General features: G+C 40.5%; 1 protein-coding gene across 2 annotated transcripts in view; it reads left to right on the plus strand.

Moving 5' to 3' along the window:
• The window catches only part of VPS26A (VPS26, retromer complex component A), a 52962-nt gene that overhangs the window by 20390 nt on the left and 11344 nt on the right, over positions 1-21228 (plus strand). The window contains exons 3-5 of one of the 2 annotated variants that reach the window (XM_030797735.1): positions 15166-15241; positions 16676-16832; positions 17711-17875. In XM_030797735.1, coding sequence (XP_030653595.1) covers positions 15166-15241; positions 16676-16832; positions 17711-17875 — 398 coding nt within the window. The remainder of the gene's footprint in view (positions 1-15165; positions 15242-16675; positions 16833-17710; positions 17876-21228) is intronic. The other variant, XM_030797736.1, reaches the window with a different exon arrangement.

The raw sequence follows: 21228 nt of genomic DNA on the forward strand, positions 1-21228 counted from the left end.
AATTTTTTTGAAACAGGGTCTTGCTATGTCACCCAGGCTGGAGTGTAGTGACGTGATCATGGCTCATTGTAGCCTTGACCCCTCGAGCTCAGGTGATCCTCTCACCTCAGCCTTCCAAGTAGCTCAGACAACAGGCACACACCACCATGCTCAGCTAATATTTTATTATTTTTGTAGAATTGGGGTCTGCCCATGTTTCCCAGGCTAATCTCAAACTTCTGGGCTCGAGTGATCCTCCTGCCTCTGCCTTCCAAAATGCTGGAATGACAGGCGTGAGTCACTGTGTCCAGCCTCAGATTCTTACATAACCATATAGAAAACTGGTTTGCATTATCTGTATCTAGCAGTTCCACTCCTAGATACATATTCAAGAGCTTACTTTTTTTTTTTGAAAATATATGCTTTTATTTTTCCGTGATTACAAACACAACTGAATATCAAATGCACAAAGTAAGAATTATGTGAGGAAAAAAAATCAGATACGTTCATATATATATCACCTTTTCAAGGCTATTTCCATCCAGAATAACCTTGGTTTGCCAGGGCCAATAGAAAGAAGTCACAAAATCACCTTTAGTCAAATTTGTGTGTTTGCTTTCTTCTATAATTCCAATACCTCCACCATCAACGACTTGAGATAGCTGCCAAGGTGTTATATAATCAGTGCCAGTGTCTTCATTCATTCTACAACGAAGGCTGTCACTTCACACTTGGAAGGTTGCACAGCAGCCAGGCAGAGGCGCTCCTCACTTCCTAGACGGGGTGGCGGCCGGGCAGAGGCTGTAATCTTAGCACTTTGGGAGGCCAAGGCAGGTGGCTGGGAGGTGGAGGTTGTAGCGAGCTGAGATCACGCCACTGCACTCCAGCCTGGGCAACATTGAGCATTGAGTGAGTGAGACTCCGTCTGTAATCCCAGCACTTCGGGAGGCCGAGGCGGGCAGATCACTCGAGGTCAGGAGTTGGAGACCATCCTGGCCAACACGGCGAAACCCCGTCTCCACCAAAAATACAAAAACCAGCCAGGCGTGGTGGTGTGCGCCTGCAATCCCAGGTATGGCAGGCGGAGGCAGGAGAATCCCGGGAGCCCGAGGCAGGGAGGCTGCAGTGAGCCGAGATCATGCAGCTGCACTCCAGCCTGGGCAACAGAAGGAGACCGTCTCAAAGAAAGAAAGAGAAAGAGAGAAAGGGAGGAAGGGAGGAAGGGTAGAGCTCTTACTTTTAAGAGCAATTCTAGATTTTCAGAAAAATTGAGCAGAAAGTAGAGTTCTATGTACTCCTTTCTTCGGGAGGAAGGGTAGAAGGGTAGAGCTCTTACTTTTAAGAGCAATTCTAGATTTTCAGAAAAATTGAGCAGAAAGTAGAGTTCTATGTACTCCCTTCTTCCTCACCCCAGCCCCACATGGATTCACTGTTACTAATCTTGCATTAGTGTGATACATTTGTTAAAACTGTGGAACCATTATTACATTATTATTATTAACTAAAGTCCATAGTTTACATTAGGGTTTACTCTGTTGTACATTCTCTGGGTTTTGATAAATGCATAATGTCATGTATCCATCATTGTGATGTCATATAGAATAGTTTTTAACCACCCTAAAAATTCCCTGTGTTTCATTCACCTAGTCATGCCGCTGTGGCACCTGCACTACCACCACCATCCAGTCATCGACAACTGCTGTTCTTTTTACTGTCTATAATTTTGTCTTTTCTAGGATGTCATGTAGTTGGAATCATATAGAATGTAGCCTTTTTAGATTGGTTTATTTCATTTAGCAATATTCTTTCAAGGTTTCTCCATATATCTTTGTTACTTGATTGCTCATTTATTTTTAGTGCCAAATCATATTCCATTGTATGGATATACCAAAATTTGTTTATCCATTTACCTACTATCTTGGTTGGTTCCAGATTTTGCTCATTTTTCTTTTTTTTTTTTGTTTGTTTGTTTTTTTTTTTTGGAGATGGAGTCTGGCTCTGTCGCCCAGGCTGGAGTGCAGTGGCTTGATGTCTGCTCACTGCAAGCTCTGCTTCCCGGGTTCACGCCATTCTCCTGCCTCAGCCTCCCGAATAGCTGGGACTACAGGCGCCCGCCACCGCGCCCGGCTAATTTTTTTGTATTTTTAGTAGAGACAGGGTTTCACTGTGTTAGCCAGGATGGTCTCGATCTCCTGACCTCGTGATCCGCCCGCCTCGGCCTTCCGAAGTGCTGGGATTACAGGCGTGAGCCACCGCGCCCGGCCATTTTGCTCATTTTTCTATCTAGTTGACTCTTTTTCTCTTATTGATGTGTAGGATTTTTTTGTACGTTCTTGATAAAGGTGTTTTATATATCTAGATATGGAGTCCTTTATATATGTATCATAAATATTTTCTCCTAATTTCTGGCTTGACTTTTTAGTCTCTTAATGGTGTCTTATGATAAACAGTTCTTAATTTTAATACACTAGGATTTAATGTTTCCTTTTTGTTTATGCTTTTCATATCTAGTTCCAAAAATCTTTGCCTACCCCTTGGGCACAAAGATATTCTCCTGTTTTTTTCTCCTATAAATGTTATTTAATTTAATTTATTTATTTATTTATTTTTGAGACAGTTTCGCTCTTGTTGCCCAGGCTGGAGTGCAGTGGCACCATCTCGGCTCACTGCAACCTCTGCCTCCCAGGTTCAAGCTTTTCTCCTGCCTCAGCCTCCTGAGTAGCTGGGATTACAGGCACCCACCACCACACCCAGCTAATTTTTATATTTTTAGTAGAAACAGGGTTTCAGCATATTGGCCAGGCTGGTCACGAACTCATGACCTCAGGTGTTCCACCCACCTCGGCTTTCCAAAGTGCAGGGATTACAGGCGTGAGCCACCACACCCGGCCTAAATTTTATTTTTATACTTCACATTTAGATCCTTGTTTTGCTTGGAATTGGTTTTCAGTTTGTCTGTGGTGGTGACATAGGAGTCAAGTTTATTTTTCTTCTTCTGTGTGGATACTAATGAACCCAGGATGTATACTGAAAAAGCCATCCTTTTCCACTGCACTGTCATACCACCTTTGTCATAAATCAGTCTGTGGTGTGACATAGGAGTCAAATTTATTTTTCTTCTGTATGGATAGCTAATGAACCCAGGACATATATTGAAGAAGCCATCCTTTATCCTGCTGCACTGTAATATACCACCTTTGTCATAAATCAGAGGTTGTGTGAACCTGTTCAGAACATTATTCTGTTCTGTTGGCCTATTTGTGGCACGTACTTTTTTCTTTTCTTTTCTTTTTTTAATAGCCTAATTGAGTTATAATTCACATGCCATAAAATTCACCTATTAGAGTGTATAGTGATTTTTACTATATTTGCAGAGTTGAGTCACCATTATCAAAATGTAATTCCAGAACATTTTCACCACCCCAAAAAGAAATCCCATACTATTAGCAGTCACTACCTGAGAACCACTAATTTACAAATCTCCTTTCTTTATTTCTGAATTTGTTGATTCTGGACATTTCATATAAATGGTATATACTGTGTGGCCTTTTGTGTCTGGCTCCTTTTACCTAGCATAATGTTTTCAAGGTTCATCATGTTGTAGTATGTACCCATACTTCATTCTTTTTTAATTTTTATTCAATCATTTATTCATTCATTCATTCAAGATGGAGTCTCACTCTGTCACCCACGCTGGAGTACAGTGGTATGATATGGGCTCACTGCAACCTCTGCCTCCTGGGTTCAAGCAGTTCTCTTGCCTCAGCCTTCCGAGTAGCTGGGATTAGAGGCGCCTGCCACCACACCCAGCTAAGTTTTGTATTTTTAGTAGAGACGGGGTTTCACCATGTTGGCCAGGCTGGTCTCAAACTTCTGACCTTATGATCTGCCCGCCTCGGCTTCCCAAAGTGCTGGAATTACAGGTGTGAGCCACCATGCCTGGTCAACACTTCATTCTTTTTTAAAAAATTGTGGTCAAATATATATTACATAAAATTTGCCATTTTAACAGTTTTAAAGTATATAATTCAGTGAAATTAATTCCATTGATAATGTTTTGCAAGCATAGCTACTATATTTCCAAAATTTTTTCATCACCTCAAATAGAAACTTTGTACCCATTAAGCGGTAGGTAACTCCCCATCTTCCAGCCCCTGGTAACCTCTAATCTACTGTCTGTTTCTATGAATTTGCCTATTTTAGATATTTGGTATAAGTGGTCATATAATATTTGTCCTTTTGTGCCTAACTTATTTCATTTAGCATGTTTTCAGGGTTCATCCATGTTATTGCATGTATGAGAACATCATTCTTTTTTTTGTTTGTTTTTGGTGCCAGACAATATTCTAATATATCTGTGTGGTATAAGAATATATCACATTTTGTTTATTCATCAGTTGAGGACATTTGGGTTGGTACTATTTGACCATTATGAACAATACTGCTATGAACATTCATGTACAGGTTTTTGTGTGAACATATGTTTTAACTTCTGTTGGATCTTAGGAGTAGAGTTGCTGGGTCATATGTTAACTTCCTGTTTAATTTTTAGAAGAACCGTCAAATTTTTCCAAAGCAGCTGCACCCTTTCACATTGCCTCCAGCAATATATGAGGGTTTTGGTTTTTCCATGTTCTTGGCAACACTTACTAATATGTCTATTTTTTATTATAGTTATTCTAGTGGGTATAAAGTGGTATCTCATTTTGATTTTCAGTTCCCCAATGAGTAATAATATTGAACATCTTTTCGTGTGCTTATTGCCATATGTCTGTGTTTTTTGGAGAAAAGTCTATTCAAAGTTTGACTATTTTTTTAATTGGGTTATTTTTCTTTTTATGGTTGAGTTGTAAGAGTTCTTTATATATTCTGGGTACAAGTCCAGATATGTGTTTTGCAAATATTTTCTCCCATTCTGAGTTCTCTTTTCACTTTCTTGGTGTCTTTTGCAGTGCAAAAGTTTTACATTTTGATGAAGTCCAATTTATCAGTTTTTTTTCTTTTGTTGCTTGTGCTTTTGGCATTATTTCTGAGAAATCATTGCCTAATCCATAGGTCATGAAGATTTGCACCTATATTTTCTTCTAAGAGTTTTTTAATTTTAGCTTTTACATGTAGGTATTTTATCCAAATGAGTTAATATTTGTGTATGGCGTGAGGCAGCAGTCCAACTTTATTCTTTTGCATGTCAGTATCCAGTTGTTTCAGCACTATTTGCTGGAAAGAATATTCCTTCCCCATTGAATTGTCTTGGCACTTCTGTGGCATTTTATTTTTTATTTTTTATTTGTTTTTAGACAGAGTCTTGCTCTGTTGCCAGGCTGGAGTGCAGTGGCGTGATCTCGGCTCCCTGAAACCTCCACCTCCCAGGTTCAAGCGATTCTTCTGCCTCAGCCTTCCCAAGTAGCTGGGACTACAGCACATGGCACCATGCCTGGCTAATTTTTTGTATTTTTAGTAGAGATGGGGTTTCACCATGTTGGCCAGGATGGTCTCGATCTCTTGAAGCATTCCTTAAGACAGCTGGAAATATTTAAATTATCACAAAATAAATAGGGAAATTTTTTGTTTTTGTTTTTAAGACAGTGTCTCGCCCTGTCGCCCAGGCTAGAGTACAGTGGCATGATCATGGTGTGCTGCAGCCTCAGTCTCTTGGTCTCAAGCAATCCTCCCACCTCAGCCTCCTGGGTAGCTGGGACCACAGGCACATGCCACCACACTCAGTTAATTAAAAACACTTTTTTTTTTGTAGAGATGAAGTCTCACCATGTTACCCAGGCTGGTTTCAAATTCCTGGGCTCAAGCAATCCTCCTGCCTTGGCCTCCCGAAGTGTTGGGATTACTGATGTGAGCCACCACTCCCAGCTGGGAACTTCTTAAACTTGATTTACTCAAGTCTTTTTTGTCTTTACTTAGAATATTTACTGCTTTGGTTCATGTCAAGTGACAAATCATCCTTAACCCATTTATGCCTAGTATTCCATTACTGGAACGCTAAGCTTGTGGGAGTTATTGATATCCTACTGCTCAAGGTCATCACCAAGGTCTGATTTTTCACACACACAAATTTGCAACCTCCAGCATAAGTGGGTTAAGTCTAGCTCAACTGGACAGTGCCCTAAATTTTTTATGCTTTAAGAATATATCTGACCTAGGTTCCCCCTTTTTAAAAATATAGCTTACATCTCTGTACCTTCTGAGTAATTTTGAGAGTCTTTTTGACTATGTTTAATTAAGTATTGAGGTATAGTTGTTTTTTTGGAATCGTGAGCATTTTGACTAGTGATTTATCTGGGGATTTTTTTGAGAGGGGTTCATAAGTTACAATTCCTTAACCAGGACATTTTTTTAAAAGGCAACCCCTCAAAATATTAAAATTCATGTTTGTTGACAGTTTTGTTTTTAAGTTTTGATTTTGACTTGCAATCCAAATTTATAATGAAGTACAAAAAGTAAAACTCACTTTGAAGAGAGGACTTTTCTCCTTTAATTTATACAGTTTTGGCTGGGCTCAGTGGCTCATGCCTGTAATCCCAGCAGTTTGGGAGGCCAAGGCAGGCGGATCACTTGAGGTCAAGACCAGCCTGGCCAACATGATGAGACCGCCATCTCTACTAAAAATACAAAAATTAGCCAGGTGTGGTGGTGGACACCAGTAGTCCCAGCTACTGGAGAGGTTGAGGCAGGGGAATTGCTTGAACCCGGGAGGTGGAGTTTGTAGTGAGCCAAGATTGTGCCACCACATGCATTCCAGCCTGGGCAACGGAGTGAGACTCCATCTCTAAAAACAAAAACAATTTATACAGTTTCCAGACAGCAGCTTTAAGAAGGAATGGTTTTGCTCTTTTTTTAACCCTTTTTTGAGAGAGGGTCTTGCTGTGTTACCCAGGCTGTAGTGCAGTGGCACAATCTTGGCTCACTGCAACCTCCACCTTCTGGGCTCAAGTGATCCTCCCACCTCACCTTCCCAAGTAGCTTGGACCACAGGCATGTGCCACCATGCCCAGCTAATTTTTATATTTTTTTGTAGAGACAGGGTTTCGCCATTGTGCCCCGGCTGGTCTCGAACTACTGGACTCAAGATTCGCATGCCTTGGCCTCCCACAGTGCTGGGATTACAGGCATGAGCCACCGTGCCCAGCCCCTGTATTGTGTTTTCATATGAAAACTTTGTCAAACTGTTTAGGTATTGCTGAGAATATTTTTTCTATAAATATGAAATAGCTACTGTCACAACACGCAGAGAATAAAAGAACCTCTTATTGTATCTATTTAAGGTAAAGACATATTTGGTAATTAAGATAGTTGGTAATTATTTCAAAGTGAGATATTATTTTAGAAGTCAAATTTTACTGTTCTCTACTTTCATTTATAAGACATTTTTATTTCTTTTTTAGAAATTGAATCTGGTAAGTAAAATGGCTTGAGGTGGTACTACTATTGACAAGCCACTTACAGTGAACTCTGGATCTATTCCCTGTTGCAAAAGTCAACACAGGGGTATGTTTAGTCCAAGATTATAGTAGTTTATAGTTTAGTTCTTTAAGCAAGGAATATTTTTGTGGCATCTTTAATCAAAATGCCTATGGACTATGACAGCAGTTGCAAACTAATCTTGGATTTCCACTGGCAGCAGTTGGAAACTAATTTTGGATAATCACAATATCCAGCAACAATAATATACAGATAATTTGGTGTCTGATTTAAAATGAGTGTATAAGCTGGGCGCGGTGGCTCACGCCTGTAATCTCACACTTTGGGAGGCTGAGGCAGGCGGATCACAAGGTCAGGAGTTCGAGACCAGTCTGGCCAACATAGTGAAACCCCGTCTCCACTAAAAATACACAAAAAATTAGCCAGGCATGGTGGTGTGCGCCTGTAATCCCAGCTACTCGGGAGGCTGAAGCAGGAGAATCGTGTGAACTCAGGAGGCGGAGGTTGCAGTGAGCCGAGATCGCGCCACTGCACTCCAGCCTGGGCGACAGAACGAGACTCCCTCTCAAAAAAAAAGAGAGAAAAAATAAATAAATAAAATAAAATAAAATGAGTGTATAAATGGTGTGTGGTACATCGATAGTATATGTTTGTCTTAAACAGTGTAGAATAATACAACTCCTTAAATAAATTCTGAAGATAGCATTATTCAAGACATCTAGAATATTGTATACTGAGGCATGAGCTTTGAGACTCATTTGTTGGAGCAGAGAGTATGGTTTTTTTTTTTTTTCTTTTTTTTTTGAGACGGAGTCTCACTCAGTCGCCTAGGCTGGAGTGCAGTGGCATGATCTCAGCTCACTGCAAGCTCTGCCTCCCGGGTTCACTCCATTCTCCTGCCTCAGCCTCCCGAGTAGCTGGGACTACAGGCGCCCGCCACCACGGCCAGCTAATTTTTTTGTATTTTTAGTAGAGACGGGGTTTCACCATGTTAGCCAGGATGGTCTTGATCTCCTGACCTCTTGATCTGCCCTCCTCGGCCTCCCAAAGTGCCGGGATTACAGGCGTGGGCCACCGCGCCCAGCCGAGAGTATGTTTTGTATGTAGATTTGTTTTTTGTTTTTACATTCAGTTTAAACACATATAGTCTTAAGTATCTGCACACAAATTACTCATTAATAGCAAAGGGGGGAATAATAACTTTAAATTAGAGAAACTTGGTAGATTAACCAAGTGACCAAAATTAACATCATCAATATTGGGACAGAGTGGCATCCTATGCTTCCTAATATGATGCATTGAAATAGATACAACTACACTTTTGTGGTCTTTTTTCCAAAAGTGTGTAAAGCTGAGTCTAACTGTGATGAAACATCAGACACACCAAATTGAGGTACAGTCTATAAACTGTCCTGTATTTTTAAATAAGTCAGGGTCAAGAAAGACAATGATTGAGGAATGTTCTAGATTAAAAAGGATACTAAAGAGATATGTAATCCTGGACAGGAGAGGAAAAGACTATAAAGTACATTATTGGAACACATTAAAAAAATTTTTTTTTAAGACGGTGTCTCCTGTCGCCCAGCATGGAGTGCAGTGGTATGATAATGGCTCACTGCAGCCACGAACTACTGAGCTCAAGTGATCCTCACACCTCAGCCTCCCAAAGTGCTAGGAGTACAGGCCTGAGCCACTGTGCCTGGCCCTATTGGAACAATTGATAGAATTTGAATATAGGCCATGGAATGTTAACTTTCCTGGTTTTTTTTTTTTTTTGAGATGGAGTCTTCCTCTGTCGCCCAGGCTGGAGTGCAGTGGCATGATCTCAGCTCATTGCAACCTCTGCCTCCCGGGTTGAAGTGATTCTCTAGCCTCAGCTTCCTGAGTAGCTGGAAGAGGCGCATGCCATCACGCCCTGCTAATTTTTGTATTTTTAGTAGAGATGGGGTTTCACCATGTTGGCCAGGCTGGTCTCTAACTCCTGACCTCAAGTGATCCACCCCCCTTGGCCTCCCAAAGGGCTGGGGGAGGGCTTATTTGAGACTCAGTCTTACTCTGTCACCCAGGCTGGAGTGCAGTGGCACGATCTTGGCTCTCTGCAAACTGTGCCTCCTGGGTTCTAGTGATACCCCCACCTCAGCCCCCCAATTTGCTGGGACTAGAGGCATGCCCCATCGCACCTGGCTAATTTTTGTATTTTTTTGTAGAAATGGGGTTTCACCATGTTGGTCAGGCTGGTCTCGAACTCCTGACCTGAAGCGGTCCGCTCACCTAGGCCTCCCAAAGTGCTGGGATTACAAGCGTGGGCCACCGTGCTCAGCCCAACTTTCCTGATTTTGATAATTGCATTGTGATTATGTAAGAGAATGTCTATTTTCTTTTCTTTTTTTTTTTTTTTTTGAGATGGAGTCTCGCTCTGTCCCTCAGGCTGGAGTGCAGTAGCACAATCTTGGCTCACTGCAAGCTCCGCCTCCCGGGTTTCACACCATTCTCCTGCCTCAGCCTCCCGAGTAGCTGGGACTACAGGCGCCCACCACCATACCCGGCTAATTTTTTCTATTTTTAGTAGAGACAGGGTTTCACCATGTTACCCAGGATGGTCTAGATCTCCTGACCTCGTGATCTGCCAGCCTTGGCCTCCCAAAGTGCTGGGATTACAGGCGTGAGCCACCGTGCCCAGCAGAGAATGTCGATTTTCTTAGGAAATACATATGAAATGTTTAGGGGTAATGGAGCATCATGTCTCCAACTTACTCTTTGTTGTGGAAAAAAGTATATATATGCATGCCCATATATATGTAGAGAGACGATGATAAAGCAGATGGGGCAGAATATAAAACTTGCGCTGAATCTGGGTAAAGGTTATTTGAGATTTCCTTGTGCTATTCTTGCAAGTTTTTTGCAAGTTTTTGAATCATAATAAGAAGTTAGAAAAGTATAACTGAATTGGTGTTAAGACTTTTGACATAGGTCAGGCGTGGTGGCTCACACCTGTAATTCCAGCACTTTGGGAGGCCGAGACGGGCAGATCACGAGGTCAGGAGATCTAGACCATTCTGGCTAACATGGTGAAACCCCGTCTCTACTAAAAATACAAAAAATTATCCAGGCGTGGTGGCGGGCACCTGCAGTCCCAGCTACTTGGGAGGCTGAGGCAGGAGAATGGTGTGAACCCAGGAGGCAGAGCTTGCAGTGAGCTGAGATCACGCCACTGCACTCCAGCCTGGGTGACAGAGTGAGACTCCATCTCAAAAACAAACAAACAAAACCCACAAAAAATTAGCCAGGCGTGGTGGCGGGTGCCTGTAATCCCAGCTACTCAGGAGGCTGAGGCAGGAGAATCACTTGAACCTGGGAGGCAGAGGTTGCAGTGAGCTGAGACCGCACCAATGCATTCCAGCCTGGGCTACAGGGCGAGACTCCGTCTCAAAAAAAAAAAATTCTTGACCCAGCTCACCAGCATAGTTAGTTTACTTTTCTGTGCTTCCTTGCAGAATAGCTTTTAAACCAAAATGCTTAATTATGCCTTCAAATTCTGGGATTCTTCAGGTTGCAGAAGAGCCTACAATAAGGCTTAAAAGCAACTGTGTTTTAACATCAGTGGGAGATCAAGGAAAATTTCAGAGTTTGCAGTTCGGTGGGAAAACTGAAAAACTTTGCATTTCTATTTTAATAGTGTGGTTTCATGATGGTTTTTGAAGAACCATAAGTTTTAAAAATATCAGACAAAGCCATGTTCAAATAAAATCATTCTTAAAAACTGCTGCCATGTAGATATTTTCAAAAATGTAATTTTTTCCTATATGCTTTATTGGTACAGATTAGAGAATAGTTGAAATTACTGCTTAGCTTTTGAAATAGCTGGGATTATGCTTGTTTTATTATTTGTGGTTCAAATATAAAATTTTTAATGTTAAGCCTGTTTAAGTACTACTTTTCTTTCTTAAATATTTTTCTGACTTTAATAGTATTTTTTGCCTTTTTTTTTTAAGAGGCCTGGGCAACATAGTAAGACCCTGTATAAAAAAAATTAGCCAGGCATGGTGGCATGTGCCTGTAGTTTCAGCTATTGGGGAGGCTGAGGTGGGAGAATCACTTGAGCCTGGGAGATTGAGGCTGCAGTGAGTCATGATGGTGCCACTGTGCTCCAGCCTGGGTGACACAGCAAGACCCTGTCTACAAAAAACAAAACAAAACAAAAACTTAAAAACCAGAGAAGAAAACAATTACCCATAATCAATAATCATTCATTCCAGAAGTAACTGCTGTTAAGAGTATTTTCTTTCTGTAGTTTCAAAAAATATAATCGGCATATACTTGTATACAATTTAACCACGCTTTGTTCACGTAACACATCATGCACATCTTCCCACATCATTAGAAATTCTTTATCATTACTGTTTTTAAACTTTTAATAATATTCTATATGGTGTATCACAATTTACTTTTTTCTGAGTTATTTTGAAGGCAAGTAACTAACAACATTGGTTATAAGATAGGGAAGACACAGAAGATGAATATTTTAATCTATGCAGTTTACAAACAGAAGTAATTGGACCTCTTTTTCTTGGTCCTTGATTTCTATTATCTTTTGAGAAACATTGTTTGTAAGAAAAGCTTTTAAAAGTTACATTACCAGTATTTGTTATAGTAAAGAATAAACGGCCAGGCGGGCGCAGTGGCTCATGCCTGTAATCCCAGCACTTTAGGAGGCCGAGGCGGGCGGATCACGAGGTCAGGAGATCGAGACCATCCTGGCTAACACAGTGAAACCCCATCTCTACTAAAAATACAAAAATATTAGCCAGGCATGGTGGCAGGCGCCTGTAGTCCCAGCTACCTGGGAGGCTGAGGTAGGAGAATGGCGTGAACCTGGAAGGCGGAGCTTGCAGTGAGCCAAGATCGCGCCACTGCACTCCAGCCTGGGCGACAGAGCGAGGCTCCGTCTCAAAGAAAAAAAGAAACCTAGAAGTATGCTTTTTTGTATGAAAAAGGATCCTACCTAATTCTTAAATGTTAAGTTTTTTGCGGGGGGGGCGGGGGCGGGGGAGATAGAGTCTTGCTCTGTTGCCCAGGCTGGAGTGCAGTGGTTCACTGCAACCTCTGCCTCCCGGGTTCAAGTGATTCTCCTGCCTTAGCCTCCCAAGTAGCTGGGATTACAGGCATGTGCCACCACGCCCAGCTAATTTTTGTATTTTTAGTAGAGACGAGGTTTCACCATGTTGGCCAGGCTGGTCTGGAACTCCTCATCTCAAGTGATCCACTGTCCTCGGCCTCCGAAAGTGCTAAGATTACAGGCATGAGCCACTGTGCCCTGCCTTTTTTTTTCTTTTTTTGTTTGAGACAAGGTCTTACCCTGTTGTCCAGGCTGGAGTGCAGTGGTGTAATCTTAGCTCGTTGCACCTTCGACCTCCTAGGATCAAGGGGCCCTCCTGCCACAGCCTCCCTAGTAGCTGGGACTACAGGCACACACGCCCCAATGCCCAGCTAATTTTTTTTTTTTTTTTAGTAGAGACGGAGTCTTGCTATATTGTCCAAGCTCGTCTTGAACTCCTGACCTTAATTAAGCAGTCTTCCTGCCTCTGCCTCCCAAAGTGCTGAAATTATAGGCATGAGCCACCATGCCTAGCTTGGAATTTTATTTCTAACATATATAGTTTACAGAGATCTTTCTCAAATTAAAAAGTTAGAAATTTGGCTGGGTATGGTCACTTGAGGCAGGAGGATTGCTTGAGGCCAGGTGTTCGAGACCAGCCTGGGCAATATATTGAGACTCCACCTGATTCTCTGCTTTTTCTTTCCTTTTTCTGATTTCTGTTCTTTGACGGTAAGATTATATTCTCAGACTACATACACCTTTCAGTAGTAGCCAGCACAGGGCTGGGTACATTCAATGAGCAAGTGAATAAATGAATATACAAAATACAATCAGAACCTTAGAGAAGGGGAACCCAGTAGGACTGTAAACACATGCAGAGAAACACCCATCATAGGGGCAGGCTGGCTTCAAGTCTAGACCCTGGTCATCTCACAGTGAACTAATGGTACTTAAACGGAGCCCTGACTCCCGTGCCAAACAATGTGAAGTTGTATCCTTGACTGTCTCAGGTAATACTTAGAGAAGAAGAGTATTATCAAGAAAGACAATTGAGAAACAACCTATATGACCATACAGGGGATTCAGCAGGTAAATGTTGGTGTAGCCAAACAATAGAATTCTTTGTAGATCTGGCCAGGCATGATGGCTCATGCCTGTAATCCCAGCACTTTGGGAGGCTGAGGTGGGTGGATCACCTGAGGTCAGGAGTTTGAGACCAGCCTGACCAACATAATGAAACCCTATCTCTACTAAAAATACAAAATTAGCTGGGCGTGGTGGCACATGCCTGTAATCCCAGCTACTTGGGAGGCTGAGGCAGGAGAATTGCTTGAATTTGGGAGATGGAAGTTGCAGTGAGGTTGCACTCTAGCCTGAGCAACAAGAGCGAAACTCCGTCTAAAACAAACAAAAAAAGGAATTCTGTGTAGATCTTAAAGATGAGTTTGTGGCCAGTACAGTGGCTCATGCCTGTAAGCCCAGCACTTTGGGAGTCCAACGTGGCAGAATTGCTTGAGGCCAGGAGTTTGAGACCAGCTTGGGCAATATAGTGAGACCTCATCTCTACAAAAATTTTTTTTTTAATTAGCCTGGCATAGTTATGCATCCCTATAGTCCCAGCTATTTGGAGGCTGAGGCAGGAGGATCACTTAACCCTAGGGGTTCAAAGCTGTAGTGAGCAATAATCATGCCACTGTACTCCAGCCTGGGTGACAGAGTGAGACTCTATCTCTTAAAATGTGTGTGTGTGTGTGTGTGTGTATTTTTTTTAAGATTTCCACTTGGCAGATATATGAGTTTAGGGATTTTGAGATTATATACTTTACTCCAAAAGTATGTAAGATAATGGCCAGGTGCAGTAGCTCATGCCTGTACTTCTAGCACTTTGGGAGGCTGAGGAAGGAGGATCATTTGAGCCCAAGAGGTTGAGGCTGCAGTAAGCTATGATTGTGCCCCTGCACTCCAGCCTAAGCAACAAAGTCCTTTCTGGAAAAAAAAAAGTATGTAAGATAAATCATACTTGAATTTAAATCTTTAGGCATTCTTTTTTTATGGTGGGTAGCAGACTCAGGACAAAAGGCACTGCTTTTAAGGTTAGGAATTATAATAATATATTGGTTACAGAAAACTGAAAGTGATACCTCAATTACAACAAGTATGAAGCTATGATTTGACCCACAAATTTCTGAGCATTGTCCATAATATAGTCCTAGTTGTGTGGATGTTAGTCTTGCTTGATTTAAATGTCCTGGAATTGCGTCTGTTTTTAGGTCAGTTCTTGAAATTAGTAATTACCTCACATTAAAATGCTTTTATTAGTCATAGAATTAACTGTTTGACCAGAAAACAAGTATGAATAGTTGAAGGCTGTTCCTTTCTTTGAGTCTTTTTATAGTTCTCCACCTATTAAGGATTCCTTCTTAACAAAGCAGACTTAATGTTGATGTAAGTAAGAGGTTCACCCATGATTGTGTATAACTAAATTACACCTTCTCTGGTGCTATAACATCATCCTGATTTAGGTATGTGGTGGTGTCTCAAACTTCATAAATGAATACCTGAAATATTTATATATTGCATTCATCTGAAAGGAAGCTACTAGTAGGCCCACTCAAAGGATTGTTAACATCTCTTATAATTTCATGTTTTGGCAGGTAAACCTAGCCTTTAAGCAACCTGGAAAGAGGCTAGAACACCAAGGAATTAGAATTGAATTTGTAGGTCAAATTGGTGAGTTTTAAAATAGTATTACTTCTTTTTCTTTGATAACTGAATTTGAAGAGGGTTGGATTTTGCACCAAAATAATTGAATTAGAGCTTAGGTTTGTAGAAGGAAGGAATTGATTTTGCATAATAAAAGAGAGGACTTACTTTATAACTATATTAAATTGTGTTTCTTTGACTTGTATGAAATGATATTTGATACATCATTTCATGATATATATGAAACTACCAGCCTTGAAAAATAATTCAAGTAAATTAGTTGACCTACTGAAATTTTCATCTGCCTACATTTTTCACCATCCTTCTTATAATTAGCAGTCTCACCTTCATTCTTCATTTTCTAATTACCCATGCCATTTGTCTTTCTGATCTAGTGTGTGCCTGTAGCCAGACTCACTTGTGTCAACACAAAATTCCATGTGAGAAGGAAAGGTGTAGTTTCTTCTTGACTTAGATCAACTTATGTACATTTCCATACATGATTCCAGATACATGCTTGATTTAGTAGGGAGTTAAACTATATAAATCTTTCTATACTGCAGATTCAGAAGAGAAAAGAAAATATGTCTTTATAATATTGTCTACATAACTAGGCTTAAAATCTAGCTTTCTAAGTTTCAGTGCACATTTTTAAAGTATCAGAATTGGAATGGGTAGATATTTGTTTATATGTCTGTTCTGACTGAGTGTACTTACATGTCTATTCTGACTGAGAGGCAAGTTGTAGTAATTGATAGTTGGTTTTAGTCTTTTTGTGTTTTGTAATTTTATGAAGGTAATATATTTGCCTAACTAAAGCAAAACAGAATTTTTGCCTTGTCTGGGGGAAGTTCAAATAATTGCTGGTAATGTGTCAAATGGCTTCATATTGGGAGAGCCCCAACTACATCAAAGGAATGAACTCATTTTTAATAGAAATTTTCTTTTTTTTTTTTTTTTTTTTTTTGAGACGGAGTCTTGCTCTGTCGCCCAGGCTGGAGTGCAGTGGCGCAGTCTCGGCTCACTGCAAGCTCTGCCTCCCGGGTTCATGCCATTCTCCTGCCTCAGCCTCTCCGAGTAGCTGGGACTACAGGCGCCCGCCACCACGCCCGGCTAATTTTTTTTTTGTATTTTTAGTAGAGACAGGGTTTCACCGTGGTCTCGATCTCCTGACCTCGTGATCCACCCGCCTCAGCTTCCCAAAGTGCTGGGATTACAAGCGTGAGCCACCGCGCCCGGCTTTAATAGAAATTTTCATTGTGCTATGCCACTTGAAATCTTTTATGCCTACATGAAGTATAATTATAAAAAGGATAATGGAATTCAGAGCATAGGTCTAGTTTATTAGAGACAAACTCAATAATTCTTTTGGTAAAAATTGTTTGCGTTTGAAGTAGATGTTTGGGTTTTATTGAAATGGCTATTAAATAATTGGTCTTTTTGCCTTTTAAAATTTCTTAGAACTTTTCAATGACAAGAGTAATACTCATGAATTTGTAAACCTAGTGAAAGAACTAGCCTTACCTGGAGAACTGACTCAGAGCAGAAGTTATGATTTTGAATTTATGCAAGTTGAAAAGCCATATGAATCTTACATCGGTGCCAATGTCCGCTTGAGGTATGAATGTGTATTATAAACTGAACAGAATCAAAACCAGAAAGTAATGGCTACTGTTGATAATCTTATTTGAACCTCTAATTATAATTCTAGACTGGAAGATTTAAGATTTTTAAAAATTCTGTCACATACTTTGTGGCTAATGCTGATTTGAGGTAATAGAGCGTTCTAACATTATAGAGTTAGACAACATTGTTATGAGACATTTCAGTTATACACTTCCCTGGTATGAATTGTCCCTTACGTACTTCATTTGTCATGTAAACTGAATTCTAAATCCACTAGTGTCCCAGAAAATCTCATTTAGTATATGGTTCAGAAGTAATCTGGAGTACCAGAGAGGCTCTGATACATCTAAAATGACACAAGTAGTGGATGGCAGAACAGAAGTAGGAACCGAGTTTTCTAAACTCTCAATTCAGTGTCCTTTCCCTTCACTAAGTCTGTATGCAGGAAGCCAGGGATGCCTCAGAGTCCAGGGCATTTGAGGATCTTAATCTGAATGCATCAGGTCCGAGATCCTGCTTTCCCTGTTTAACTTGGCATTATCTATCTGGAACTGCGTTTGACAACCCAAATTTCAAAAAGCAGTTCCTTAAAGAAGTGATCTGGAGAGGTTTCTTCAAGTAGGCTTGATGACAGCCCTCCAAACTCACCTGGTAAAGTATTTACACTATTCTTAAAATTGAACTTTGTATTTTTTTTCATGTCGGGGGCATTAAAGAAAATTGGAACTCCTTCGTGAAGTAATGAAGTAAGTTGATCCCAAAGGAGTTCCAGCAAGAAGGAGAAGCCTGAGTTGCAGTTAATGTTTGCTGATTTAAAACGTGAAAATTTATTACAGGTGATTTAACTCATCCTCTCTTTTAACTTTATAGGTATTTTCTTAAAGTGACAATAGTGAGAAGACTGACAGATTTGGTAAAAGAATATGATCTGATTGTTCACCAGCTTGCCACCTATCCTGATGTTAACAACTCTATTAAGATGGAAGTGGGCATTGAAGATTGTCTACATATAGAATTTGAATATAATAAATCAAAGTAAGTATCTTTCACAGATAAGTTGTTCAGGGAAAATTCAAAAATTAACTTTTCAGGTGTTTGTCAGTTGGTCAGAGTAAGGATAGAATTGACATTAATCTGATGTTAACAAATCAACAGGATCTCTGAGCTAAAAGAAATTTTAGGAGTTTGGTCTGGCTTCCACCCAGTAAAGGTGTCTTTTATGTTCTATTCCTGATAAATCTCTGCTTGGCCACTTTGTGTAGAGGATGTCACCATCTCAGAAGGCAGCCAATCCTTCTGAGGATACAATTTATCTTACTGGCTTGACATTACCTCATCCTAGCCATCTCTTTTCACATATTTTCACCTTTACCACTTAACCACTGTTAATGTCTCCTTGTATATCATTCCATGGGGGAAGGGGGAAGAAGGCATATATGTTTATATATGTTGTATTTCTACAAAACTGGCTCATATTTTGTGTTTAATGCCTTTTAAAATTTTATTATGGGAAATTTCAAGCATATACTAAAATATTTGAACAGTATACTGAATAATATAATGAATCCTCATGTACCCATTGCCCAGCTCCAACAGTTACCAACACACGATCCAGTTTATCTGTATTCAGCTCTCATACTCCCCATAGGTTATATTGAAGCAAATTCCAGACATTTAACCCATAAAATTATGTATCATTTTATCAATTAAATTATATATCTGGAATTTGCTTCAATATAATCTATGGGAAGTTGTATCTATCATTTTATACATAGACTAAGATGTTCTCAGAAACATTACTTACATGAACAAAAGATTGCCATTTAAATGCCCACTGGTACTATAACAGTTAAATAAATTATGGTCCAACCATACTGTGGAATGCTAAAGAAGGATTAAAAAGATTGAGGCCAGGTGCGGTGGCTTACACCTGTAATCCCAGCACTTTGGGAGGCCAAGGTGGGCGGAGTTCGAACACCTGAGGTCAGGAGTTTGAGACCAGCATTGTCAACATGGAGAAACTCCGTCTCTACTGAAAATACAAAAATTAGATGGGCGTGGCGGTGCACGCCTGTAATCCCAGCTACTTGGGAGGCTGAGGGAGGAGAATTGCTTGAACCTGGGAGGCAAAGGTTGCAGTGTGCTGAGATCGCACCACTGCAGTTCAGCCTGGGTGACAGAGCGAGACTCCATCTCAAAAAACAAACAAAAAAAAGATTGAGACATACGTATTTAGTTCTCCAGAAGCGTGTCCATGATATATTAAGTGAAAAAGCCATAAAAACAGCACACGTAGTACTGTTTCATTTCTGTAAAATACTCATGTATTTGGATATGAATAGAAAAGAATCTGCAATGATACTCTGTTGTTAACAGTGGTTATCTGTAAAGGATGAAATTATGTATTGACTTTACATATCTCTTATTTAAATGTTATATGACAAGCTTGTTTTCTGTGTCTGTTCAGAAAAAAGTTTAAAAAAGTTATATATCATTCTAAGTATAACTACAATACTCTTATATCTAAAAATATTAGTAATTCCTTAATATCTTCATACACCCAGGCAGTATTCACATTTCCCTAATTGTCTCACAGATATCTTTCTTTTTTCACATGCTTTGTTCAAATCAATATTTAAACAAGGGCCACACATTGCATTTTGTTGTTTGAGCCTTAAATTTTTTAATTTATAGGTTTCCCTTCTTTTTTTTGTTTATTAGTTTGTTTGTTGAAGAAATGGATGTGCCCTGTATTATCCCCTTCATACCCCAGTCTTTTGTTACATTATTTTTATTGGTTGTCACTCCCAGGTTTATATCCCTGAATATGTAATACATATGGCCTTCAGAATCTTAAAATTATATTGTTGATGAAATTATCAAATAGTTTAGGACCTGAAACCACTGAAGCTTCCCTTCAGACTGACATTATTTTACACACACACACACACACACACAGTTTTTTGTTTAAGTCTCGCTCTGTCGCACAGGCTGGAGTGCAATGGCGTGATCTCGGCTCACTGCAACCTCCACCTCCTGGGTTCAAGGGATTCTCCTGCCTCAGCCTCCTGAGTAGCTGGGATTACAGGTGCCCGCTACCACGCCTGGCTAATTTTTGTATTTTTAGTGGAGACGGGGTTTCACCATGTTGGTCAGGCTGGTCGCAAACTCCTGACCTCATGATCCACCCGCCTCGGCCTCCCAAAGTGCTGGGATTATAGGTGTGAGCCACCGTGCCTGACATATTTTTTTTTTTTTTGGAGTCGGAATCTCTGTCGTCCAGTCTGGAGTGCAGTGGCACGATCTCGGCTCACTGCAACTTCTACCTCCTGAGTTCAAGCAATTCTCCTGCCTCAGCCTCCTGAGTAGCTGGGATAACAGGCATGTGCCACCACGCCCGGCTGATTTTTGTAGTTTTAGTAGAGATGGAGTTTCACCATGTTGGCCAGGCTGGTCTTGAACTCCTGACCTCAGGTGATCTGCCCGTCTTGGTCTCCCAAAGTGCTGGGATTACAGGCGTGCCCAGCCTGACATAATTTATATTAATCAACTCTTGAGATACAATTTTGAGAGCCAAACCTGGGAGGACGCTAAAAAGTCCTCTGGATATTACAGGGATTCCTAAGTTTATTACCACATCATTACAAGGTATGTGGGAGCGACCTTTGGTTATTAGCTATCACAACAGCAGACTCAACCTATGTAGGTAGGTTTCTTTTACTTTGTGGGCAGATGATTTATGTTAGCTGCACTCTTGTAGAACTTGAGAAATAATGACACTAAACTCTTATGTCTTTTAATGTTGAAAATATCTTCATACACCAAATATTTCAAGTATTTTTGTGTGTGTGTTTGTTTTGAGAAAGAGTCTGGCTCTGTCACCCGGGCTGGAGTGCAGTGGCACAATCATGAGTCACTGCAGCCTCAATCTCCCAGGCTCAAATTACCATCTTACCTCAGCCTCCTGAGTAGCTAGGATCACAGGCATGTGCCACTAATTTTGCACCACCCAGCTAATTTTTAGAAGAGATTACATCTCCCTACGTTGCCTAGGCTGGTCTCATCAAATCCTGGGTTCAAGCAATCCTGTCGCCTTGGGCCTCCCAAAGTGCTGGGATTATAGGTGTGAGCCACTGAGCCCAGCCAGAACAGTTAACCAGGGTAATTATTCTTCTGAGGTAGTCAAGTAAAAGTTTGATTCCTTATTTGCATAGTGAAATGATGAATACTTTTTTGAAAAAAAGAACACTAAACAATATGAATAATCAAAATGGTTGTTGTTGGTTTTTGTTTTTTGGTGAGCCAAAGTTTTTTTTTTTTTTTTTTTTTTATACTGTAGGTTTTAGGGTACATGTGCACAATGTGCAGGTTTGTTACATATGTACCAT

This window comes from Nomascus leucogenys, chromosome 18 (assembly GCF_006542625.1).
Source record: "Nomascus leucogenys isolate Asia chromosome 18, Asia_NLE_v1, whole genome shotgun sequence".
NCBI lineage: Eukaryota > Metazoa > Chordata > Mammalia > Primates > Hylobatidae > Nomascus > Nomascus leucogenys.